The sequence below is a fragment of the Salvelinus alpinus genome, chromosome 7 (genome assembly GCF_045679555.1).
Source record: "Salvelinus alpinus chromosome 7, SLU_Salpinus.1, whole genome shotgun sequence".
Taxonomy (NCBI): domain Eukaryota; kingdom Metazoa; phylum Chordata; class Actinopteri; order Salmoniformes; family Salmonidae; genus Salvelinus; species Salvelinus alpinus.
This window is the reverse complement of record NC_092092.1, coordinates 41231311-41258272: the sequence shown is the minus strand read 5'-3', so window position 1 is coordinate 41258272 and position 26962 is coordinate 41231311. Positions and strand designations below refer to the sequence as shown.

Genomic DNA, 26962 nt, shown 5'->3' with positions numbered 1-26962 from the left:
ATTAAGAGCGTCTGCTAAATGACTAAAATGTAAAATGTAAAAAAATGTGTCGAGGCACAGATCTTGAGAAGGGTACAAAAACATTTCTGCAGCATTGAAGGTCCCCAAGAACACAGTGGTCTCCATCATTCTTAAATGAAATAAGTTTGGAACCACCAAGACTATTCCTAGAGATTCAAGGCTGTAATCACTGCCAAAGGTGCTTCAACAATGTACTGAGTAAAGGGTCTGAATACTTAAGTAAATGTGATATTTCCATTTTTTTTTTTTCAATACATTTGCAACCATTTCTAAAAACCTGTTTTTGCTTTGTCATTATGGGTTATTGTGTGTAAAAAAAATATTTAAATCGATTTTAGAATAAAGCTGTAACATAACAAAATGTGGAAAAAGTCAAGGGGCATGAATATTTTACGAATGCAATGTATTCGGCCTGGCGAAGCGATATTATAAGCTGACTGATAATTACTGTATGATTTTTGTTTACTCCGCTGGTCTCGGGAAGAAATAGCGAGTATTCATTGTCCGAGACCGATTAAAAATGTCTCAGATCCCGAGACATGAGACACTCAATATGTGGTCTCTAGACCGGTCTCGAGTACTACTACACTGCAATGCATACCAACTTGTGCCTCCAACAGCCTGGTGTCTGAAGAAATGCAAAAGTGCTTGTTCTTTTGATGCCGACATGAAATATGTAAGCCACAAGGGGTCAGGATTGCGCCACTTGTTTCATTTAAATTGGAATACATGATAATGAATAATATTAAATCATTGTTTTGATTGTTGCGCTTGTAAAAATATATTTTCTGTTAGATATAAAATTGTCACATATGAACTTGCTTGACTGTGCAAGTCTGACAAATGTCATGCATTAAAATAGACTCATGGATGCAAAGTTTGGGTGGGGGGGGGGAAACTATCATTTTATTTCCAATTAAAATTATATTAAAAATAAAACATTGTCAACAGGTGCTTTCCTAGGTTGTTGTTGTCATTTTAGATGATTGGTATAATATTGCCCTTGTAAATCCATGTGTCTAAAATACATAACATTGAAAATCTAAAACCGTGTGTCCGGGAACCATCTACCACTTAAAATAACTAATGCACCTGTTAAAATGCAGAATGAGAACAAACATAGCCAGATGAAAGAATCTAGGGAAGCATGATACCAGAAATGTTACCAGACAATGTGGTCTAACAGAAGGTTGGCTATAGTTAAATCTGCACTCTATGCTTCCTCCAGTAGTCCACCCCACATCATGTTTCACACACCCAGTAGAACAGTGATCCTGTCATAATTTCAAATGCACTACAAGTATCATGACCAATTATATCTAATGTAGTTGTCTACCCACACAAAACATAGTCCCTTTTCTCAGTGTTGGAAAAATACAAACAGCTCATCTTGAAATAAAATAATGAAGTATCCCTGTGAAGCATATGTTAGCTCTGACTGCATTGGTGTAACATGTTGACAATTTACAAAGATACCAGTGTTGAGTACCGTTTACTATACCTATACTGTAACTAACTCCGCCTTGAGGACAGACAGCCTAGTAAAGCTAGTGTCCATGCAGCCTTCGGCTCAATTGGCTAACATGGCAAGCCATGACAAGCACCATCTCAGATTGTTCTGAAATAGTTTCTGTAATTAGAAAACAGATAAGATTAGCATTCCTGCAACATTATTTTGTTGAAATGTAGTTTGCTCTGACAAAGTAAGCTAATTGATTGCACCCAAATTGACCCTTAACATTTTTAGGATTCACATCATATTCAACAAATATAGTACAACATCCAATTTGAACCAAACTTCTTCCTACCATTATGCAAGACAGGAAGAATCCAATAAAGTGGTCAAAAGCCACCAGTCTCACCCCAACAACCAGTATCAGTTATGTCTGACAAGCAGCTTGGAACATTACTTGTTGTGGGGGGGGTCCTGATCCCTCAAGCTTACAGTGAACATACATATCCATACAACGTTTAATGTAAGCTCGCGGGATCCGGCGGCTTTGCAAGGCTAGGTCCGTGGGAGGCTTGTGATCATTTTATTAGATTCCTCATGTCTTACTCATTGTTAGGAGGAATTATGGTCCAAATCGGATGTTAGGTACTATATTTATTGACAATGATATATAAATCCAATAAATTAAAATAGCCAATTTGGGTGCAATCAATTAGAGTCCCAGTGCAGTCAAATATATGAGGTTAGAATAATACACTATGACGTTGGAAGAACACAGAAAATGATAATGGCCTTTTAGTGTAAGAGCTGTTTGAAAAGACTACCTGAAATTTCTGCCTGGGATGGAGTTTTGGCCTGCTTGGTGACGTCACCAGGCGGTAATTAAGTTAATAGACCAATAAGAAATAGTTCCAAACATCTCTGCCAATAACAGCTAGTTTTCAGTTTTCCCCTCCCCACTGGGTCTACTCTCCAAATTCTTGCTTGAGAAATGTCTCTTTGCTAAGGAGCTTTTTTGTTTAAAATTAAAATGTTCAAAAATAAACAAATCACAGGAAGGTACTTAATTGTTACCCAGAAAATATTTGAAACCGAGATAAACACGACTGCATTGGGCCTTTAATTTCTCAGATATCAAATTATATTTAAACAAAATAATGTTTCAGGAACGCTAATCTTATCCGTTTCTAACTACATAAACGATTACGGCACAATCTGAGATGGTGGGTGTCGAAATCCTCTTACTTGTGCTTTTTGAGGTGGAACGACCCTCATCCCTGTTTATTCAAGTTGAACCAAGAAACCACCCACAACAGCAACGGGAATGCATGCAGGATGACACTTTTTGCTGTAAGTTATTAATTAAACGCAGTCAAAGTTGATTGCAAGATAAGTTGTGTTTTGCAAAACTTTCACGGACTCCAAATTCATGATCACGACTTAACTGCAACAGTTATGGATCACACAATAATAATAAATTACATTTGTAAAGCACTTTTCATTATACAGAATAATCTCAAAGTGCATCAAATAAATTTTAAAACAAATATAAAAACGTTTTTTGGGACAACTAGACCGGGCAACTGACACAAAGAACACAGCTGACGCTACAAGGGACAAGGACAAGCCCAGCTTTCTTTATCTAACTTTGCATTGTTGGAAAAGGACCCGTAAGTAAGCATTTCACTGTTAGTCTACACTTGTTGTTAACGAACCATGTGACAAATAAAATTTTATTTAAAAGTCTTCCTAAAGAGAAAGGTCTTTAGGCCCATTTAAAAGGAGCCCAGAGTCTGTGATGCCTTCAGGTGGTCCGGGAGGGCATTCCAGAGGCTGGGGGCAGTCGAGCTGAAAGTCTGATCCCCCAAGGAGCTGAGCTTGGTCCTGGGTGCGTGGAGTCGCTTGTCCTAAGGGTGCAGGTGAGGTTATGGAGGGAGAGTAGTTATTTTAGATAAGGAGGGGCATTGCCATGAACACACTGACTGGAATGTCCGCAGGAGGGTTTTGAATTCAATCCGTAATGAGACGGGGAGCCAGTGCAGAGATGCTGGGATGGGGTTGATGTGATGGCGTTTTCGATCCTGGAAACTCTGTTCTGGATGTAGTGGAGCTTCTGGAGACTCCTGCCTGGGTTCCCGATGAAGAGTGTGTTGAGGTAGTCCAGCCTTGAGGAGATAGAATGACGCTTTACGCGGTTGTTTGATGTGGCTGTCAAAGGTCAGGGAGGAATCAAGCTTTACACCCAGACTGGAAACTCAGGGGGAGAGAGGCGTGTTCTGTCCTGCTATGGTGAGGGGTGTTATTGGTGAGTCTGGACCTGATAGTGGGTGCCAACAAGCAGGGCCTCGGTTTTGCTGCTGTTCAGTTGAAGGAAGTTTTGCTTCATCAAGGCAGGTGTTCAGACGGGCACATGCATCAGAGGGACTTGGGGCAGGTTGGGACACGTTCGCCCCTCATAGTCAAGCATACAGCGTTAAGGCATGTGGATTAACGGACAAAATAATTGTCACATTAATGCCATTGGGGCACTACAGCCGGTTGAGTAAAATGGACTAATACCCTTATAGGCCCAAGTTCACAGGGTATACAGAGGAACACATGAAAGTGCCAGACTTGACGAGAGTCAATGTTTAAATACGAAGCGTGATACACTGGGCTTGTCAGCTTGGGGAGGTTCTCACCCATAGACTCAGGTATTACTGTGACTTTGAGCACTCTCTGCTGCCCAACAGTGGAAGTTCATCAACGCAAGCAAAGCAGAGCTCAGCTGGAGTGTGAGAATAGGCGTGCAGGGTGAGTGAGAGACTGGTTATGTCTTTGGCAGAAGACATCCCACTATCCATTGTTCAGGTTCAGAGTGCATGCAGCAGCCTAATATCTAGGGCTCCATCTCTGGGCTCACAGTTTGGTTTGTAGCAGCAGTGAAGCCATGGGCTTCCCATTCCTGGCTCACTTCTGAGGCCTCAGTATTACCCTCCTGGGCTAATGAGATGTCCTGCTCCATACAGTGGCCCTCAGACTCCAGATGACTGCTCTCTTGGATTCTCATGTCCTTTATCTCAACTCCATCACCCACTAGCTCTGAAGATTCATTGTCTAGGGTTTTCGCAGAGCAACTGTTGACCATGTACAAAATATCCCTGTCCTCTCTAACTTTGACACCATTGGTCCCCTGAGCATTGGGTACCTCAGGTGTGATTTCATCATGTGAGGGACCTCGGTTAGTTTCGGGAATTACAGTGTCTGGGTTGTTGCAGGCCTTTTCTGCCTCTGTGCAGTCTGTTTGGTGATTTTCCTTCTCGGGAGCTGTCTCCATGTAGCCATTCGTCTCTTGTATTGCATTATCGTTATTGGCAGAATCCTTGTTGTCGCTCTCCTTATGGCTACTCCCATCAGATGTTGTTGCCCCATCCCCAAGACTCTCCCCATCCTTTCCATTCATTTCCTCATCAATCTCAACCTCTTGGGTAGTTTCCAGCTGATCATCTACTTGTTGAATGTCCAAGGGAGCCTTCTTCTTCTGGGGTATCTCATCTCCACTTTCTACCTTTTGGGTGGAGTCATCAACACGTTCCACCTCTTCTGATGTGATCTCATGACACTCTTCCTCTAGGCTGATCTCTATATGGGATTTAATCTCATCCATGTGCCCTTGGCTGTCCAGCTCAATGGCTGTTACTGTGTCTTTGTTGCTGTCCCCTTCCGAGGTTGTCTTCTCATGACTGAGGCTTTCTTGAGCTTCCTCCGCAAGGCTAAGGTCCTCTAGAACTGTCTCCCTTAGGCTATCTCGAGGAGTTTCCTCATGGATGTCTAGCTCTGGGCTACGCTGTGTGGGAGGGATTGTCTCTGTAGTCGTGACAGTATTGGCCTCTTCTGATACACACTCCTTCCCCAGGCCTGTGGCCTCTTCCTCAGGTGTCTGCTGTTTACATTCCCCTTGGTGGATCAGTTCCTCGTGGCTATCTGGGTCTAGGCTACTCTGTTTGGGAGGGATTGTCTCTGTAGTTATGTCAGCATGGCTCACCTCCTCAATGACCCTCTCAGTTGTCACCTCCACTACACACTCCTCCTCCAAGCCTGTGTCCTTTTCACAGTGCACTTCCACAGGTGTCTGCAGTTGACAATCCCCTTGGTGGTGGATCATCGCCTCATGGTCGAGCCTCTCTGGAGTAGATTCTTCATGGCTGTCCCACTTAAAGATAGTCTCCACTGGGCTTTGTATCTCCAGGATGGCCTCTGCCTGGACTACATTGCGGTCCTCCTGGGTGACCTCTGGGGTCTCCACAGTGTCTATGTCTTCGGCGTCAGCTAGGAACTTCTCAGTCCGTAGGCCCTCTGGCTCACTGGAGGCGAGGTTCACAGGGCTCAGGGGCTTTTGACATTGCAGGGTAGGTAGATGAGGAGCAGGGCTGTGGGGAAAGAGAAGGCCATAGAGTACCACTACTCAACATTACCTTTATATTGACATGTAAAACCTGAAAAACAGGTATGGGTAACAGATTGATGCTGAGTCAGATTTTTCACTTTAAAAATGCATATCAAACTAAAACCAATGATTGCAAAGTTAAGCAGACGATGCAACTATGCACAAGGACTACTTTTAACCATTTTCAGACATTTTTATACACATATTTACTTCAAGAACAGTGCAGATGCAAAGCTTAGAAACAGAATACTGCCTTGTGCTGTCATTCTGTTACCAAACTTCTCATCTGCACTGTTCTTAAGCGTAAATGTGTTTTTGTCCAATTTTACGTGATAATTGTTAAAAGTCGTCCTCATTCTGTTACCGTAGAATTGCATGTATCTGCAAAGACTTAGGCTGAAATTCAATCCGACCGGCCCTTTTTGGCTCTGCACAATTTATAGGCAAAGTTAACCTAACGTTCAAAGTAAACGCTGAAGATGTCGGATCAATCGGAAATTACCTTTACATGTCCATCGCGCTACAACGCGGGTCTTCCGCGGTCCAGATTGAATCCTGGCCTAAAACAATGTGTTAATTGAACACACTCAAGTCTATTCAAGAGCACACCAGGCGTTTAAACTCAAACCTACGCCTTATTTGGGCCCGTGTGGACAGTTTGATCTGCTCCAGTCTTACCTCTCCATGGACTCATAAGGAACTGGAGTAAGACTAGGCTCCTGGGTCGAGTCCTCTTCCTGAACCCAGCCCTGATTGGACGAGGCATAGGTGAGGATGGCCTCTGTCACAGTGTAGGGGGTGTGGCCCTGCACACAGTCTAGGATGTGACCAACCGGCAGTTGGGTTTGCAGGAAGAGGTGGAGCTGGCTGTCTGACAGACACACTGTCATGCTGCACACTCTGAAGACAGACAAACAAGGTATGTCAATGCCATGCTCAATGCTGTGGTCTCTCTATCGTTGACTAGTCATGGTACCATTTTTCCTTTGTGCTCATTCTAGGTGTGACAATGACAAATAGAGGGAACAAGCAAGCACTATAATTGAAATGGTGAAGTCATTGCTAATTATTAACTTAGGAGAGGAACTGACTTGTCCAGGAAGGACTGCAGGCCTTTCCTCCTCTTCTCCAGGAAGTCCTCACCACTGAAGGAGAAGAAGGACTTGTTGGGCAGGTCTGGGACAGGTCTATAGGACAGACAGGGGACAGAGAATAACCCATAGCTCCCAGAACAGGACAACTTCACATTGGTGTTTGTAATTATTTTTCAAACAAGCAGTTAAGCCAAGCACATTGGGGGACAATGCTATGACTTACACCAAGCCAGTGTTTTTCTGCATCCTCTTCTTGAGCCAGACAAACTCACTGTAGCGCCGGCGCACACAGGACGTCTTGGCAGTGAAGGACTTGCTGTTGGTCTGCGAGTAAAAAGAGATGGTGCACCATTACATCCTGCGGATACAGACAACACCAATGGGAGTGAAAACATCAAGCCCAAACTAGAGAGCTGGGCAATATTGACAAAAAGTAATATTGCAATAAATTAACTTTCCATTAGTGGCAGGGCTCTGGATGAACTTTGTCTGGACCAAGTAACACATGAAAGAAGTTATTTATCTTATATGTTCAGGGAACGCATGATGGATATTTTGATGTGCAACATGTCAAAATGACTCAGAATTATCAGATTTATTTTTGGCACTTTAAGAGATAATTTGCCGGCATATTTTTTGTGCATATTGGCCTCGGCTATATAATTCACCACTTGAGGGAGTGGGAACTCAAAACACACCAAATGTTAAATTGCTGCTGGATAGCCATGTAATTAATCTAACAGTCAATTTAATGTCCTACAAAAAAGGTTTCATACTCTGTTTAGCGGTGGTTTTTCCTCTGTTATAGTTTTTTTTACACTCAGAAAACTGTGACTCTCCTCAGTAAAATTGTTTAAAAACGGTGTTTTACGTTTTGAAATGTTGCTCAACTGTCATATGCTTGTGCTTATCAGAAAGCATCTCTCCCTTCACTCCATGCGCAAAGGAGGGAGAGGGAGTGAGAGTCGGCAGCGAAACGGGTACACGAAAGGGCAAGTTTTCTTCCATTTTCTACAATGTTGCAAACTAGCATACACAATAAATCTGCAAAATGTGTCCTAAACGGTCGGAAAACTAAACTGACGAACATAACACGCAGCACCCCTTCTTCTATGGGAATGTGGGGGGAGGGTTCTTGAAATGTAACATCCAATAAAAAAGCCAGAGGATCATTCTAGCAGTTTCGGCTAATACAAAATTCTCTAGACCTCCAAAGGAAGCGTAACAAACAACGTGATTTCGAGGTATGTATGGATGTGTGAGACTGTTGATCAAATGTGACCAGTTTCAGGAAACTGTCGTGGGTCACTACTTCACAGGAGTTCTTTTGGCAGAAATGCCTCGAAGATGTGCACTTTCATGTGCCTTAATAACAAACTTGTATGCCATCTGTAAATATAAATAAAATTGTTAAATTACGAGCCTAGTTTTTTAAGTCACAGAAAAAGGAAGAAACATTCCCGCTACCCATGATTGGCTGAGATAATGAGTGGGCTGGACATGCCGAGAGTGGAGTTTGGATTGGTCTGCAATATAGCACACGTTCGTCTATTGGAGCTGGTCAGTTTGTGTAAGCAATCCGTTCTAACTAAGCTTTAAAAAATAAAATAAAATGTATTGCGTAGTAAAACTTAACAAAAAGACTCAACTATGCAAGTATCCATTTCAGTAGAACATCACTGCAACAACTGTTTCAGTGCGCAGAATAACTGATGAATTTACGAACGTTCAACACCGGTTGAATTGCTGATGGGAGTAGTAGGGCGGTGCGATGTGGTCAAAATGTCAAATCACTGTATTTTTTAAAACATTTTTGACTGTATTTTATGCAACACGCAGTGGCGTGTACTCGTGGATGCCAAGGGAAGCCAGGTTTCCCCCCCCCAAAATGAAAAAACATAAAATAATGTATCTTGTCTCTGTTTCATTTTTTCCTTAATAAATTCGTTAGAGGCTGAATGCATCTCACTAGAGACAGCATCCGAAAGAGCAAAACAGCGCCCCTCTGTCTCTGTATGTGTAGGCCATCATTCTGATGCTGTTGGGTCCAAAAGACTATGACATTGATGCCGCCAGCGAGCATTTGGCCTCCCTTGATAAAAAAAAGTATAAAATAGCCAATCAGTGTTGAGCTCAACTGTAAATCGTCCTGGCACACAAGGGAAGCCAGTTTGGATATGGCGTCGCTCCTATCAAATCGCATTGAGACAGAAACAACTTGAATTGTTGCATGTTGTTGTCATCCGGTGGATAAAAATTGGCCCTTTGTTAAGTTAGCCATGGATGGAGATTGGGATTTGTGTTTACTTAATTCTCTGTACTGGCCAATGATGATTATAACGGCGATACTGATCCAACCATTAATTCATACATTGTTGTGCCAATGGCCAGAGAGGATGGAAGTTCAATACGTAACTAGATATAGAAGACTAATGTTAACTATCTTAACGCTGCCCATGAAAGGAAGTTAGGCTACCGAACAAGCATTTTAGCCAGGTAGCCTAGGACAACAAGAAATAAAAGCGTGTGCTGTATGACAGAGTGCTAGACCGTTTCGCCAACATGAAAGAGAAGAGAGGAGGATGGCATTGGCGTTTCTCTACAAGGAGGTAGTCAACATGTTTTTTCTACTTGCACGAACACACAGGAATCAGAACAATGGGCAGCCACATAAGCTAAATATTATGTTGACTGGACTAAATAGTATTTTATATCTTTAGTTCTCACTAGAGGTCGACCGATTAAATCGGAATGGCCGATTAATCGGGGCCGATTTCAAGTTTTCATAATCGGAAATTGGTATTTTTGGGCGCCGATTTTATTTATTTATATATTTTTTTACACCTTTATTTAATCTTTATTTAACTATGACGGCCTAGGAACGTTCTGCCTCGTTCAGGGGCAGAACGAGGCAGATAAAATACGGAACGGAATAAACATTTTGTTTTCGAGGTGATAGTTTCCGGATTAGTCAAAGGTATATGGTTTAGAGAGAAATAGTCGACGCGTTATAATTCCTGTAATAACTTGCGGCTGAACTTGAAAGGGGTTCCTTCGTTATTTTGCCGTTCATGTCTTCCATAGAGAATGTCTTGATCTACTTCAAATAAGGTCTGTGTTTCGTGCAGGCTTAAACTGCCTCAACGTTTTGATACCCATGTAATTCTCACTAGGATAAGGTAACGTTTGTCAACATTTTTTCATAAATCTACTACAAAAAAATAATCTTCACTTATATTTAGCCAATATTGATCAGAGTTACCTTGTCCTATGGATATCTACACAGTTATAAAATTGGCAAGGTGGTGTAAGCCTACACGAAACACAGACCTTATTTTAAGTGAATCTAAAAAATATCCTATGGAATAAATGAAGGAACCGCTTTTCAGATTTTGCTAGAAGGTGTCATGGGTTTCCTGCATATAGAAATGACAGTTTTTGTTTTCAACATTCATCACAGTTAACTTAAACTCTATTTTTATTCAAACAGTTGAGAGTATTTGTCTCCTAAGCAGACTCTTCAGTATCATTGTCACTTCAGAGCTGTGTGTGTGTGTGTGTATTTATGTATTATATTAAATTAAAATAAGTGTTCATTGTTCATTCAGTATTGTTGCAATTGTCATTATTACAAAAATGTGTGTGTATGATATATATATATATATACACTGCTCAAAAAAATAAAGGGAACACTAAAATAAAACATCCTAGATCTGAATGAATGAAATATTCTTATTAAATACTTTTTTCTTTACATAGTTGAATGTGCTGACAACAAAATCACACAAAAAATGATCAATGGAAATCAAATTTATCAACCCATGGAGGTCTGGATTTGGAGTCACACTCAAAATTAAAGTGGAAAACCACACTACAGGCTGATCCAACTTTGATGTAATGTCCTTAAAACAAGTCAAAATGAGGCTCAGTAGTGTGTGTGGCCTCCACGTGCCTGTATGACCTCCCTACAACGCCTGGGCATGCTCCTGATGAGGTGGCGGATGGTCTCCTGAGGGATCTCCTCCCAGACCTGGACTAAAGCATCCGCCAACTCCTGGACAGTCTGTGGTGCAACGTGGCGTTGGTGGATGGAGCGAGACATGATGTCCCAGATGTGCTCAATTGGATTCAGGTCTGGGGAACGGGCAGGCCAGTCCATAGCATCAATGCCTTCCTCTTGCAGGAACAGCTGACACACTCCAGCCACATGAGGTCTAGCATTGTCTTGCATTAGGAGGAACCCAGGGCCAACCGCACCAGCATATGGTCTCACAAGGGGTCTGAGGATCTCATCTCGGTACCTAATGGCAGTCAGGCTACCTCTGGCGAGCACATGGAGGGCTGTGCGGCCCCGCAAAGAAATGCCACCCCACACCATGACTGACCCACCGCCAAACCGGTCATGCTGGAGGATGTTGCAGGCAGCAGAACGTTCTCCACGGCGTCTCCAGACTCTGTCACATGTGCTCATGTGCTCAGTGTGAACCTGCTTTCATCTGTGAAGAGCACAGGGCGCCAGTGGCGAATTTGCCAATCTTGGTGTTCTCTGGCAAATGCCAAACATCCTGCACGGTGTTGGGCTGTAAGCACAACCCCCACCTGTGGACGTCAGGCCCTCATAACACCCCATGGAGTCTGTTTCTGACCGTTTGAGCAGACACATGCACATTTGTGGCCTGCTGGAGGTCATTTTGCAGGGCTCTGGCAGTGCTCCACCTGCTCCTCCTTGCACAAAGGCGGAGGTAGCAGTCCTGCTGCTGGGTTGTTGCCCTCCTACGGCCTCCTCCACGTCTCCTGATGTACTGGCCTGTCTCCTGGTAGCGCCTCCATGCTCTGGACACTACGCTGACAGACACAGCAAACCTTCTTGCCACAGCTCGCATTGATGTGCCATCCTGGATGAGCTGCACTACCTGAGCCACTTGTGTGGGTTGTAGACTCCATCTCATGCTACCACTAGAGTGAAAGCACCGCCAGCATTCAAAAGTGACCAAAACATCAGCCAGGAAGCATAGGAACTGAGAAGTGGTCTGTGGTCACCACCTGCAGAACCACTCCTTTATTGGGGGTGTCTTGCTAATTGCCTATAATTTCCACCTTTTGTCTATTCCATTTGCACAACAGCATGTGAAATGTATTGTCAATCAGTGTTGCTTCCTAAGTGGACAGTTTGATTTCACAGAAGTGTGATTGACTTGGAGTTACATTGTGTTGTTTAAGTGTTCCCTTTATTTTTTTGAGCAGTGTATATATAAAACACTTTATTTTTAATTTTTAAATAAATCGTCCGATTAATCGGTATCGGCTTTTTTTGTCCTCCAATAAATCGGTATCGGCGTTGAAAAATCATAATCGGTCGACCTCTAGTTCTCACTGTATTAGACTAAGCATCCGGTGTAAACGGAAAATTTTGAGACCCCCTCACTTTTCCCACATTGTTAGGTTACAGCCTTATTTTAAAATGTATTAAATAGTTTTTTTTCATCAATCTACACACAATACACCATAATGACGAAGCAAAAACAGGTTTAGACTTTTCTTTGCAAACATATGAAAAATAAAAACTGAAATATCACATTTACATAAGTATTTAGACCCTTTACTCAGTACTTTCTTGTAAGCACCTTTGGCAGTGATTACAGCCTTGAGTCTTCTTGGGTATGACACTACAAGCTTGGCACACCTGTATTTCTCTGCAGATCCCCTCAAGCTCTGTCAGGTTGGATGGGAAGCGTCACTACACAGCTATTTTCAGGTCTCAAGAGATGTCGATCGGGTTCAAGTCCGGGCTCTGGCTGGGTCACTCAAAGACATTCAGAGACTTGTCCCGAAGCCACTCCTGTGTTGTCTTGGCTGTGTGCTTAGGGTCATTGTCCTGTTGGAATGGTGAACCTTTGCACCAGTTCGAGGTCCTGAGCGTTCTGGAGCAGGTTTTCATCAAGGATTTCTCTATACTGTGCTCTGTTCATCTTTCCCTCGATCCTGACTAGTCTCCCAGTCCCTGCCTCTGAAAAATATCCCAAAAGCATGATGCTGTCACCACCAAGCTTCATCATAGGGATGGTGCCAGGTTTCCTACAAACGTGACACTTGGCATTCAGGCCAAAGAGTTCAATCTTGGTTTCATCAGACCAGAGAATCTTGTTTATCATGGTTTGAGAGTCCTTTAGGTGCCTTTTGGCAAACTCCAAGTGGGCTGTCATGTGCCTTTTGCTGAAGAGTGGCTTCCGTCTGGCCACTCTACCATAAAGGCCCGATTAGTGGGTGGAATGCTGCAGAGATGGTTGTCCTTCTGGAAGGTTCTCCCATCTCCACAGTCAAACGCTGGAGCTCTGTCAGAGTGACCATCGGGTTCTTGGTCACCTCTCTGACCAAGGCCTTTCTCCCCCGATTGCTCAGTTTGGCTGGGCGGCCAGCTCTAGGAAGAGCCTTGGTGGTTCCAAACTTCTTCCATTTAAGAATGATGGAGACCACTGTGTTCTTGGGGACCCTTCCACAGATCTGTGCCTCGACACAATCCTGTCTCGGAGCTCAACAGACAATTCATTCGACCTCATGGCTTGGTTTTTGCTCTGTCATGCACTGTCAACTGTGGGACCTTATATAGACAGGTGTGTGCCTTTCCAAATCATGTCCAATCAATAGAATTGATCACAGGTGGACTCCAATTAAGTTGTAGAAACATCTCAAGGATGATCAATGCAAACAGGATGCACCTGAGCTCAATTTCGAGTCTCATAGCAAAAGGTCTGAATACTTATGTAAATAAGGTATCCATTTATTTAATTTTTTTATCAATTTGCAAACATTTCTAAAAACCTGTTTTCACTTTGTCATTGTGGGGTATTGTGTATGGATTGATGAGGAATATTTTTATTTAATCAATTTTAGAATAAGGCTGTAACGTAAAAAAATGTAGAAAAAGGGTAGGGGTCTGAATACTTTCCTAATGCATTGTAGGTGATTTGATGATGTTGAAACGTTGAAGTTGAAATGGACCTGGACTAGTGGACCGTTGTCTTTGCGACTTGCGGTAACTCTGTGGTTCTAACTCTTCGATCACACCTACAGCGTCATTGCGCAAAATGGTACGCAGCATCATCCGGATATGTGTGCAACAAAAGTGACTGCCAGTGATTTTACCCACGCACCGCTACTGGCAACGCATACATTCTAAGTGATGTCAACGGGTCTTTCTCCATTCTGATTGTTTTATACTGTTCAATTCAACTTCAACCTAAAATAATTTCCTGCATTTCTGCAATCATTTTAGATAATTTCCACACTGCCACGTAGGGTTGCACGATATGGGCAAAAAAGCAAGGCCTTATTTTAAACCAAATGTTGCAATTGCGATTTCACTTGTGATTTAGATCAAAACACTTGGGTGAACTGTTAGCATCATGGAAATAGAATGTTTATTCTAATTCTATAGCTGAATAAATAATAGTGTTGTTTAACATGACAACGAATGAAAATGCTAGGGAGGAGTTATTGTGACAGGGTAAGAACCAAAGTGATGTTCAGTGTTTCCTAGGGGACCCTATAATCGTTGGCTACATTACGATGCGTTCGTAAATTCACTCTGGCTATCTACTCCGATTTCAGAGCATTCTCGTCTGAGTGTGCTAGAGCGCAGAATAACTGATGAATTTACGAACGCTCAACACTTGTTGAATATGGCCGGCAGCAGCAGTCAGTCACCAACACGCTGGATAACATGAACACCCTAACCTGCTCTACTAGGCCAATAAAATGGTCAGAGTGAGATTCTCTCATTTATGTCTGGAAGTAGCTAGCAAGCTAGCCAACGTTAGCCAGTTTTCTTGGGTGCGTTACTGCCGTTGAGGTCAGAACACTCGGATCAACCCTACTCTTCGGCCCGAGAGTCCAGTGTGCACTCTGAAAGCTCCGACAGCGAAACGCTTACGAACGCCCAAAACACACTCCAGATTGAATTTACAAAAACACCTTAAATGTTTCTTCATGTAGCCAACATATTCATGCTTTGCCTATTCCGCTTTGAGTTGAAAGAGCGGAAAGGACTTACTCAAGTAGCGGTGTAAACTATAAAGGATGATACACACGGCATATCACATTAAAAAATAAAAATAAACATTCTAATACCGTTATAGAAGGTAAAGTAAAAACCCAGACAGGTCCGTGCATAAATACTAAATACCGGTATACTGTAACATACGGTATACCGCCCAACCCTAGCGATTAGTCATTTGTTTTTTCTGATCCTGACTCATCTATGACAAATGCATACAATGAGTCTTAAGTAATTTCAAACTAGCCCTTCCCAAGACTTGGGTTCTACAGCTCTAATATGGCCTAAGGACTTACTAAGGAGACAACTGCTTCTTTGTAAGGTTTAGCCTATGTCTATGGTGAATGGATACTCACGTGAAGGAATATCTTGAAGTCCACGTACGAGTTCCAAGAGCCTTCATTCTGAACCCGAGGGTCTTGGACGCGCACTGCAACAAACTCCTGCAGAGATAAACAAAGAAGTGGTTTGACTAACAGAGGGAACTATAGACTTTAGTCTAGCTAAATTGATGAATCAACAGCTTGAGCAGTGCAATGAGGAAGTGATACAACATGGTGTAGGTGGTTCCAAGTCATGGATGGCTCTTGACCGACTACTGTAGAAACTTTTTTTTTTTCACCCAACAATTCTTTGTTAACCTGAGGCTACAGTGGAGAAGAGGGTCAAGGTAAAAGAGTGAATGATGGTAACTTACATCTTCTTCGTGATTCTTCATCATCCTTATGTAGGCTGCACAGGAGACATCTGCCAAACAAAGAAGAAACCAAAGAACCATTAAAAACAATTCAGCAAGTGGGAAAGAACTCAGCCAATGCTTCTCTTCCGCAGGTTGTGCCGCTCAAGTCTGACTAAAGTACTCACATAATCTCATCCTCTACTTTTAGGAGGACAACGTTTCAGGGCCACAATAAGGTGTGAAAAATGTATGCAAGGATAACATCTCAAATGCAGTTAGTATTTGACTTGTCTCTCTCTTTGATGTTAGCCATGTTGGGAACAGAAGAGATGACTGGGATGAATTCCTTCACTTGCCCTTTCTCCTGAAGATAAACGCCCTCCTCTTTATAGTACAGACACTGCATTGGAAAAATGTTTAACTCCCCCACCACCAATCACTCCCCACTCCTGTGTAAGAAAAGGATTTGCAATCCATGAAGATTTGATACATGCAAGTCTTTGACTGTAGCCACATTCTATAAACGAATTTTCATAAAAGTCAAGTCACTCTGACATTAACAGTTAGTCTAGCTCTAGCTAGCAAATGTGTGGGTAACGTTAAACAAACTGATGAATGTTTTGGATTGATTACTAATGCAAGGCTAGTTAACATTACTTACTTCCATATGGTAGTCAGGGTATCACGTCTTCTTTAAAAACTTGTTTTGAAAGAGCCACAAATAATTAGCTATTTAGTTTGTAAGAAGTACAGCTATAGCAAACGTTATCTAACTCTGCTGAGCTATTCATGAGTCAGAGGTTTTTGTACAAATGATGTCATGTCACGAAGGTCTTAGAAAGTACATAGACTGTGCACTACCACAGATCTGTATCTTTGGTAAAACTCTCTGTCTACAATTATGGCGAATTCCAACAAAATCCTTACCATGCAAAGATCTGTGGAACTCGGCGCAGCATCAACTCTATGTTCGTTACCTTTGTGTGAAACAGGCCAAAATAACGAAGTACTTCCGGGTAACGGATTTTTTATTTTCTTCTTCGGTATCATGGCGTTTAGACATTTTGTTTGTGCATGCCGCCACCTACTGTGCGGTTGTGTGCATTCAATCAAAACAAAATGTATTTGTCAATTTAAAATATATATATTTCACCTTTATTTAACCAGGTAGGCTAGTTGAGAACAAGTTCTCATTTACAACTGCGACCTGGCCAAGATAAACCATAGCAATTCGACACATACAACAACACAGAGTTACACATGGAATAAACAAACATACAGTCAGTAATACAGTAGAAAAAATAAAACAGTGAGTGCAAATGAGGTAAGATAAAGGAGTTAAGGCAATAAATAGGCCATGGTGGCGAAGTAGTTACAATATAGCAATTAAACACTGGAATGGTAGATGTGCAGAAGATGAATGTGCAAGTACAGATACCGGGGTGCAAAGCAGCAAGATAAATAAATAAATACAGTATGGGGATGAGGTAGATAGATGGGCTGTTTACAGATGGGCTGTGCACAGGTGCAGTGATCTATGAGCTGCTCTGACAGCTGCTGCTTAAAGCTAGTGAGGGAGATATGAGTCTCCAGCTTCAGTAATTTTGCAGTTTGTTCCAGTCATTGACAGCAGAGAACTGGAAGGAAAGGCGACCAAAGGAGGAATTGGCTTTGGGGGTGACCAGTGAGATATACCTGCTGGAGCGCATGCTACGAGTGGGTGCTGCTACGGTGACCAGTGAGCTGAGATAATGCGGGGCTTTACCTAGCAGAGACTTGTAGATAACCTGTAGCCAGTGGGTTTGGCGACAAGTATGAAGCGAGGGCCAACCAACTAGAGCGTACAGGTCGCAGTGGTGGGTAGTGTATGGGGCATTGGTGACATAACGGATGGCACTGTGATAGACTGCATCCAATTTGTTGAGTAGAGTGTTGGAGGCTATTTTATAGATGACATCGCCAAAGTCGAGGATCGGTAGGATGGTCAGTTTTACAAGGGTATGTTTGGCAGCATGAGTGAAGGATGCTTTGTTGCGATATAGGAAGCCGATTCTAGATTTAATTTTGGATTGGAGATGCTTAATGTGAGTCTGGAAGGAGAGTTTACAGTCTAACCAGACACCTAGGTATTTGTAGTTGTCCACGTATTCTAAGTCAGAGTCGTCCAGAGTAGTGATGCTGGACGGCGGGCAGGTGCGGGCAGTGATCGATTGAATAGCATGCATTTAGTTTTACTTTCATTTAAGAGCAGTTGGAGGCCACGGAAGGAGAGTTGTATGGCATTGAAGCTCGTCTGGAGGTTAGTTAACACAGTGTCCAAAGAGGGGCCAGAAGTATACAGAATGGTGTCGTCTGCGTAGAGGTGGATCAGAGAATCACCAGCAGCAAGAGCAACATCATTGATGTATACAGAGAAGAGAGTCGGCACGAGAATTGAACCCTGTGGCACCCCCATAGAGACTGCCAGAGGTCCGTACAACAGGCCCTCCAATTTGACACACTGAACTCTATCAGAGAGGTAGTTGGTAAACCAGGCGAGGCAATCATTTGAGAAACCAAGGCTGTCGAGTCTGCCAATAAGAATGTGGTGATTGACAGAGTCGAAATCCTTGGCCAGATCGATGAATACAGCTGCACAGTAATGTCTCTTATCGATGGCGGTTATGATGTCGTTTAGGACCTTGAGCGTGGCTGAGGTGCACCCATGACCAGCTCTGAAACCAGATTGCAAAGAGGAGAAGGTACGGTGGATTCGAAATGGTCGGTAATCTGTTTGTTAACTTGGATTTCGAAGACCTTAGAAAGACAGGGTAGGATAGATATAGGTCTGTAGCAGTTTGGGTCTAGAGTGTCACCCCCTTTGAAGAGGTGGATGATCGCTGCAGCTTTCCAATCTTTGGGAATCTCAGACGATACAAAAGAAAGGTTGAACAGGCTAGTAATAGGGGATGCAACAATTTCGGCAGATCATTTTAGAAAGAGAGGGTCCGGATTGTCTAGCCCGGCTGATTTGTAGTGGTCCAGATTTTGCAGCTCTTTCAGAACATCAGCTATCTGGATTTGGGTGAAGGAGAAATGGTGGGGGCTTTGGCGTGTTGCTATGGAGGGTGCCGGGCAGTTGACCGGGGTAGGGGTAGCCAGGTGGAAAGCATGGCCAGCCGTAGAGAAATGGTTATTGAAATTCTCAATTGTAGTGGATTTATCGGTGGTAACAGTGTTTCCTAGCCTCAGTGCAGTGGGCAGCTGGGAGGAGGTACTCTTATTCTCCATGGACTTTACAGTGTCCCAGAACTTTTTGTGCTACAAGATGCAAATTTCTGTTTGAAAAAGCTAGCCTTTGCTTTCCTAACTGCCTGTGTATATTGGTTCCTAACTTCCCGTTAAAGTTGCATGTCGTAGGGGCTATTCGATGCTAATACAGTACGCCACAGGATGTTTTTGTGTTGGTCAAGGGCAGTCAAGTCTGGGGTGAATCAAGGGCTATATCTGTTCCTTGTTCTAAATTTCTTGAATGTGGCATGCTCATTTAAGATGGTGAGGTAAGCACTTTTTAAAGAATAACCAGGCATCCTCTACTGACGGAATAAGGTCAATATCCTTCCAGGATACCCGGGCCAGGTCGATTAGAAAGGCCTGCTCGCTGAAGTGTTTTAGGGAGCGTTTGACAGTGATGAGGGGTGGTCATTTGACCGCAGACCCATTACGAACGCAGGCAATGAGGCAGTGATCGCTGGGATCCTGGTTGAAGACAGCAGAGCTATATTTGGAGGGCAGGTAGGTTAGGATGATATCTATGAGGGTGCCCGTGTTTACGGATTTGGGGTTGTACCTGGTAGGTTCATTGATAATTTGTGTGAGATTGAGGGCATCTAGCTTAGATTGTAGGGTGGCCGGGGTGTTAAGCATGTCCCAGTTTAGAGCTCTGACGATCGATGGGGGGAAATCGATTCATATATGGTGTCCAGGGCACAGCTGGGGGCAGAAGGTGGTCTATAGCAAGCGCAACTGTGAAAGACTTGTTTCTGAAAAGGTGGATTTTTAAAAGTAGAAGCTCAAATTGTTTGGGCACAGACCTGGATAGTATGACAGAACTCTGCAGGCTATCTCTGCAGTAGATTGCAACTTCGCCCCCTTTGGCAGTTCTATCTTGTCGGAAAATGTTATTGTTAGGGATGGACATTTCTGGGGTTTTGGTGGCCTTCCTAAGCCAGGATTCAGACACGGCTAGGACATCCAGGTTGGCAGAGTGTGCTAAAGCAGTGAATACAAAAAAAAAAAAAACTAGGGAGGAGGCTTTTAATGTTAACATGCATGAAACCAAGGCCTTTATGGTTACAGAAGTCAACAAAGGAGAGCGTCTGGGGAATGGGAGTGGAGCTAGGCACTGCAGGGCCTGGATTAACCTCTATATCACCAGAGGAACAGAGGAGGAGTAGGATAAGGCTAAAGGCTATAAGAACTGGTCGTCTAGGGCATTCGGAACAGAGAGTAAGAGGAGCAGGTTTCTGGGCACGGAAGAATAGATTCAAGGCATAATGTACAGATAAGGGTATGGTAGGATGTGATGAGAGAGGCATTGTCTCTAGAGACAACATTTAAACCAGGTGAGGTCACCGCATGTGTGGGAGGTGGAGCAAAAGGGTTAGCTAAGGCATATTGAGCAGGGCTGGAGGCTCTACAGTGAAATAAGACAATAATCACTGAACAAAACAGCAATGGACAAGGCATATTGACATTAGGGAGAGGTACGCGTAGCCGAGTGATCATGGGGTGTAGTGAGTAGCTAGGCGGGCTGGAGACACGGCGATTCAGACAGCTAGCGGGGCTAGCAGGCTAGCAGAAGGGCCTTAGGGGGACGTCGCAACATAAGAGTCAGTTGTAGCCTCCTCGAGTGGTTACGTCGGCAAACCAGTCATGATGGATTGGCAGGGCTCCGTGTAGTAAAAGGGTCCAGGCCAATTGGCAAAATAGGTATTGTAGCCCAAGAAAATGGGCTGATGGACCTCTTCAGCTAACCGTCCGATATGCTCTAGACAGCTAGCGGGCCACGGCTAGCAGGCTAGTAGATGGGCATTCAGGGGACGTCGCGATGGAGGAGCCTGTTGAGAACCCCCTCGGGCTGATTACGTCGGTAGACCAGTCGTGAAGGATCGGCGGGGCTCCGTATCGACAGTAAAAGGGGTCCAGGCCAATTGGCAAAATTAGGTATTGTAGCCCAAGGAGTGGCTGATGGACCTCTTCAGCTAGCCGGGAGATGGGCCTAGCATAGGCTAGCTTCAGGCTAATTGGTGCTTGCTTCGGGACAGAGACGTTAGCCAGAAGTAGCCACTCGGATATCAGCTAGCTAGCTGCGATGATCCAGGTGAAAAGGTTCAGAGCTTGCGGTAGGAATTCGGAGATGTGGGGAAAAAGAGTCCGGTAAGCTCTGGGTTGAATCGCGCTGTGCATACTGGCAGGATTTATATGGGCTAAAGGTTAGCTGATGACCGCTAGCAGTGGCTAGCTGACTTCTAGCTAGTCTCTAGTTAGCTGGCTAGCTCCTGTGGGGGTTCCGTTTCTAAAGTAAAGAAAATAGCAGATCCATACGACATAAGGTTAGGCGGGTTGCCGGAGAGTATGTTGGAGTTGAGGTTAAAAAATATATAAAAAATGTACGAAATATATGCAAAGAAAAAAGATATATACACAGGACAGGACAAGACTCCTGACTGCTACTCCATCTTGGATTGAGTATAGCTGCAGTCAGAGTGCAGTATAACTGCAGTATGCTGCAAGTACTGTGTCTAAAATATATATTTTTTTACTGCAGTAATTTTGCAGTGAAACTGCATTGCTTGCTGCTACATTACCATAAACGTTGCATAAACGGGGCACAAAAGCTTTAACAGGATAACTGATATTGCCTAACATGACTTTGTCTGTCAGAGTCTCTGACTCAAAGGGTCATGGATTTTTGGAATCATTTAGAATAAGAGTCATGTTGTGTATACTTTGTAAATTAAGAATTAGTGCGAAGATTATGGAAAATGTGCACAATTATGAATATATTTTATAATACTTATCACACAAAGACTAATCAAAAGTATTTATATAAGATATGTGATGTATGTGTTAATTCTTTATTTTTCAAGCCTAAATGGTCAACAGTAGTTTTTTTTGTGTGTACTCCTATCATTTATTTCAATTATGTATGGTGAAATATGTACTGTATGTCCAATATGAAAAAACCTACTGCATTTAAGCTGATTGGCAAATCTTACTAAATGAGCAGAAACGCGTTCTGGATAAGTTGCAGGGGTTTGATCTTACAAGCGGGGAGCCCAGCCAACAGAGAGTTGCAGTAGTCCAGACAGGAGATGACACGTGCCTGGATTAAGACCTGCACTGCTTCCTGTGTGAGGTAGGGTTGTTTTTTCCTTAGCACTACACATCTGTTTCAAATGATCAACTCATCATCAAACTTCAAGTGGTATTTATGTATTCATTTGTGATGCTAACCTTGATATGATCCTGCTATTGACACATGCTACACATGCACATGTGTGTGTGCACATGCATCTATCTATCCAATGGTATCATGATTTGTTGTAAGGGATATTATATTTGAGTAATCTACAATGACCTGGTGATGTAAAAGTCTAATGACATTATCTTCCATATTCCTACAGATACCTTGTAACTGGAGATTCCTTCAAAACGATTGCCTACAGTTGCTATGTAGGGCACTGCAAGGTTGGGTGACCAGGGCCATCTGGGACTGCCTCTTGGGGGAATTAAGGCATGTGAAGGTTACCTGTGTCCTGCATAACTTCATGAGGATGGACACGAGGAACAGGAGGGGATCTGCAGCTCGCCGTGTGCCAGAGGAGAAGTCTGCTGCTCTGCAGGATGTTTCAAGGATGGGGTCCAACAACGCAGCAAGCGAGGCAATCTGTGTGCGGGAGATCTTCACCTCCTACTTCGAAGAGGGTGCTGTTCCCTGGTAACAACATAGACTACACTATGCACAACCAAAGGCTCTTTATAAGCTATCCACATTGCAATAAGAGTATTCTTCCATTTACTTAGCTATGTCAACTGCAATTATTAAATTCCCAGTTTCTCTCCCTTGGATTTCTACTCAGGTGAGGGTGCTGTTTAGGTAAGGGTGTGATGTCTGTACAAAAACAGGCTATTTTAAGTCACCATAGAGATTTTTTTTACAACAATTAGACACCCTATAACCTACACACCAGTAGCGGTCAGTGACGTTTAAGATGAGGGAGGCCAATTTTTTTATCTTATTTTTATGATTTTTTCTTGAACATGGACTTATTTCTATTACAGCATATTGGATGACTGTCATTCATATGCCATTCACCCAGTCCAATGTAACAGCGATAGGTTTAGGCTACTACATGATACTCAAATATTCCCTATACCCATCATGAGGTTAATACAAACTAGCCTATGAATTAAAGTTTACAATGTATAGTTGAAGTCAGAAGTTTACATACAACTTAGCCAAATACATTTAAATTCAGTTTTTCACAATTCCTGACATTTAATCCGAGTAAAAATTCCCTGCCTTAGGTCAGTTAGGATCACCACTTTATTTTAAGAATGTGAAATGTCAGAATAATAGTAGAGAGAATGATTTATTTCAACTTTTATTTATTTCATTCATGACCCAGTGGGTCAGAAGTTTACATACACTCAATTAGTATTTGGTAGCATTGCCTTTAAATTGTTTAACTTGGGTCAAACGTTTCAGGTAGCCTTCCACAAGCTTCCCAAAATAAGTTGGGTGAATTTTGGCCCATTCCTCCTGACAGAGCTGGTGGAACTGAGTCAGGTTTGTAGGCCTCCTTGCTCGCACACGCTTTTTCAGTTCTGCCCACAAATGTCTATAGGATTGAAGTCAGGGCTTTGTGACGGCCACTCCAATACCTTGACTTTGATGTCCTTAAACCATTTTGCCACAACCTTGGAAGTATGCTTGGGGTCATTATCCATTTGGAAGACCCATTTGCGACCAAGCTTTAACTTCCTGACTGATGTCTTGAGATGTTGCTTCAATATATCCACATAATTTTCCTCCCTCATGATGCCATCTATTTTGTGAAGTGCACCAGTCCCTCCTGCAGCAAAGCACCCCCACAACATGATGCTGCCACCCCCGTGCTTCACGGTTGGGATGGTGTTCTTTGGCTTGCAAGCCTCCCCCTTTTTCCTCCAAACATAACGATGGTCATTATGGCCAAACAGTTCGATTTTTGTTTCATTGGATCAGAGGACATTTCTCCAAAAAGTAACATCTTCGGCCCCATGTGCAGTTGCAAACCGTAGTCTGGCTTTTTTATGGCGGTTTTGGAGCAATGGCTTCTTCCTCGCTGAGTGGCCTTTCAGGTCATGTTGATATAAGACTCGTTTTACTGTGGATATAGATACTTTTGTACCAGTTTCCTCCAGCATCTTCACAAGGTCCTTTGCTGTTGTTCTGGGATTGATTTGCACGTTTCGCACCAAAGTATGTTAATCTCTAGGAGACAGAACGCGTCTCCTTCCTGAGGAGTATGACGGCTGCGTGGTCCCATGGTGTTTATACTTGCATACTATTGTTTGTACAGATGAACATGGTACCTTCAGGCGTTTGTAAATTGCCCCCAATGATGAACCAGACTTGTGGAGGTCTACAATTTTTTTTCTGAGGTCTTTGCTGATTTCTTTTGATTTCCCCATGACGTCTTTCAAGCTGTCAGGCATTCGCTTGGCAGCAAGAGCCTCTCGGATGCTGCAGTGTACCCAAGTGGCGTCGGGAGCAACTGCTTGCACACGCGTTACCACTCCTCTATGTCTCCCTGTCATGGCTTTTGCGCCATCAATACAGATACCAACACATCATGACCACCAAAGTCCATTTGATGTCACAATGCTGTCCAGTACTTAAAAAATATCCTCTCATGTTATCCTGGTTTCCAGTGGTATGCAAATTAAATCAAATTTATTTATATAGCCCTTCTTACATCAGCTGATATCTCAAAGTGCTGTACAGAAACCCAGCCTAAAACCCCAAACAGCAAGCAATGCAGGTGTAGAAGCACGGTGGCTAGGAAAAACTCCCTAGAAAGGCCAAAACCTAGGAAGAAACCTAGAGAGGAACCAGGCTATGAGGGGTGGCCAGTCCTCTTCTGGCTGTGCCGGGTGGAGATTATAACAGAACATGGCCAAGATGTTCAAATGTTCATAAATGACCGGCATGGTCAAATAATAATAATAAACGTAGTTGTCGAGGGTGCAGCAAGTCAGCACCTCAGGAGTAAATGTCAGTTGGCTTTTCATAGCCGATCATTAAGAGTATCTCTACTGCTCCTGCTGTCTCTAGAGAGTTGAAAACAGCAGGTCTGGGACAGGTAGCACGTCCGGTGAACAGGCCAGGGTTCCATAGCCGCAGGCAGAACAGTTGAAACTGGAGCAGCAGCACGGCCAGGTGGACTGGGGACAGCAAGGAGTCATCATGCCAGGTAGTCCTTAGGCATGGTCCTAGGGTTCAGGTCCTCCGAGAGAGAGAGAGAAAGAAAGAGAGAATCAGAGAGCATACTTAAATTCACACAGGACACCGGATAAGACAGGAGAAGTACTCCAGATATAACAAACTGATCCTAGCCCCCCGACACATAAACTACTGCAGCATAAATACTGGAGGATGTCTTCTTAATTGACCCCCCATAAACGTAACGGACATATACCAGGAACTGTGCCAGGCCCGCCTCGTCTGACTCATCCAGCTGTAACGCATAGAATTCACTGGCTTGTATGCAAAGCAGTAATTCTTTCAAAACATCTCCTGTCATGTCACTGATGCTTAGTGAAACAGTGTTGTTTGATGAAGACATTGTCTGCATTTTGGGCCTTTTCCCCCAGCATTGTCCCAGCCATATCTGCGGCAGCAGGAAGAATTAAGTCCTCCACAATAGTATGGGGCTTGCCTGTCCTAGCCACTCGGTAGCTCACCATATAAGACGCTTCTAGCCCCTTCTTATTAATTAATGGTATCTGTTGCTTTTATACATGTCTTACTACTTGAAAGTCGTCTTTATTCTCACTCAAAAAACTCCTGTGGCTTATTTTTCAAATTGTTATGTTTCGTTTCTAAATGTCTGTGCAAGAGTGAAGGTTTCCCGCTAGAAAGTAACTGTTAATGTGATCGGATGTTAATTATTTGACGAGGCTACCTGTATTTGACATAGATGGTTTAATTTAATTTTTGGCAGTGAAACGAGGCTACTCAAGCGAGGGGGGGAAAAAACTCACCCAAATGTTGGAAAATATAAATGTACTGTTTGAAAATGTGACGTATTTTTTTATTAATTCAAATGTTTTTACAAATATGAATCACATTTTTATTTGGCGTAACCCCAACAGCATTGCCCAGTTTGGGAATATCTGCTCTAGGCTATATCCGCTGTGTTGGTGAACTCCTCCCACATCTGAACTGGCTACGTAGAGGGCACAGCATGATCAGAGGTGAGGTAACTTGGTCGGGTCAACAGGAAGTATTATTAGAGACAGTGAAATACAGCTAGAGATGTAGTAGTCCCAGAGTTAATGATCCAAGGTCAGTTTTGCATTTTACATCCTGAAGATTATGATAAAATCAAATGTTATTTGTCATATGCGCCGAATACAACAGGTGACAACAGCCTTACAGTGAAATGCTTACTTATAAGCCCTTAACCAACGATGCAGTTTTAAGAAAAATACCTAAAAACAAGTAACAAATAATAAGAGAGCAGCAGTAGAATAACAATAGCGAGGTTATATACACTGGTTAGTTGAGCTAATATGTACATGTAGGTAGAGTTATTAAAGTAACTATGCATAAATAACAGAGTAGCAGCAGGTAAGAGGGAGGCAATGCAAATAGTCTGGGGTTGCCATTTTTCACCGCTTCCCACGACGCGTTTACGGTGACAAAAAGGTTGTCTGCTGCCTCTACTGAAAATGAATAGGAAGCGGTGTTTCACTGCACGGCACCGCGTGCTAGTGTACACGGGTCATTATGGTCAAGCGAAGTGACTTCCCAACGATTCCAGATAGTTTATTGCTTGTTTTTGCTTGCTTTTAAGAGGTATTTTTTAAATATATATTTTTAAAATTCAAAATACAGATCAACAATTTACATTGTTACATCATACAAAAAAGAACGCAGGTATTAACGAGAAAATACTAAAACACAAAAAAATCGATGAAGTAA

General features: G+C 43.0%; 1 protein-coding gene across 6 annotated transcripts; it reads right to left on the bottom strand.

The window, feature by feature from the left end:
- Nucleotides 1-899: 899 nt before the first annotated feature.
- On the bottom strand, nucleotides 900-16702 carry LOC139581032 (enolase-phosphatase E1-like). Of its 6 annotated transcripts, none has more exons than XM_071410344.1 (8): nucleotides 16654-16692; nucleotides 16388-16426; nucleotides 15745-15794; nucleotides 15404-15490; nucleotides 7218-7318; nucleotides 6992-7087; nucleotides 6579-6800; nucleotides 900-5883 (listed from the first exon to the last, which is right to left on the bottom strand). In XM_071410344.1, the coding sequence occupies exons 3-8, from the start codon at nucleotides 15766-15768 to the stop codon at nucleotides 4353-4355; spliced, it is 2061 nt and encodes a 686-aa protein (XP_071266445.1). In that variant the 5' UTR covers nucleotides 15769-15794; nucleotides 16388-16426; nucleotides 16654-16692; the 3' UTR covers nucleotides 900-4352. The 6 variants fall into 6 exon arrangements, with proteins under 6 accessions (XP_071266445.1, XP_071266444.1, XP_071266446.1 ...); XM_071410343.1 differs by lacking the exon at nucleotides 16654-16692 and adding an exon at nucleotides 16083-16175 and having other exon boundaries at nucleotides 16388-16627; XM_071410345.1 differs by lacking the exon at nucleotides 16388-16426 and having other exon boundaries at nucleotides 16654-16702.
- Between the last annotated feature and the right edge of the window lie 10260 nt (nucleotides 16703-26962).

What these genes read in the sequence shown, in the direction of transcription:
- LOC139581032 (XM_071410341.1), bottom strand. An exon ending in TGAAGAATCACGAAGAAGAT is followed by an intron (nt 15,491 to 15,744) that starts GTAAGTTACCAT and finishes TTATCTCTGCAG; the next exon opens with GAGTTTGTTGCAGTGCGCGT. An exon ending in CTGCAGTCCTTCCTGGACAA is followed by an intron (nt 6,801 to 6,991) that starts GTCAGTTCCTCT and finishes GTCTGTCTTCAG; the next exon opens with AGTGTGCAGCATGACAGTGT.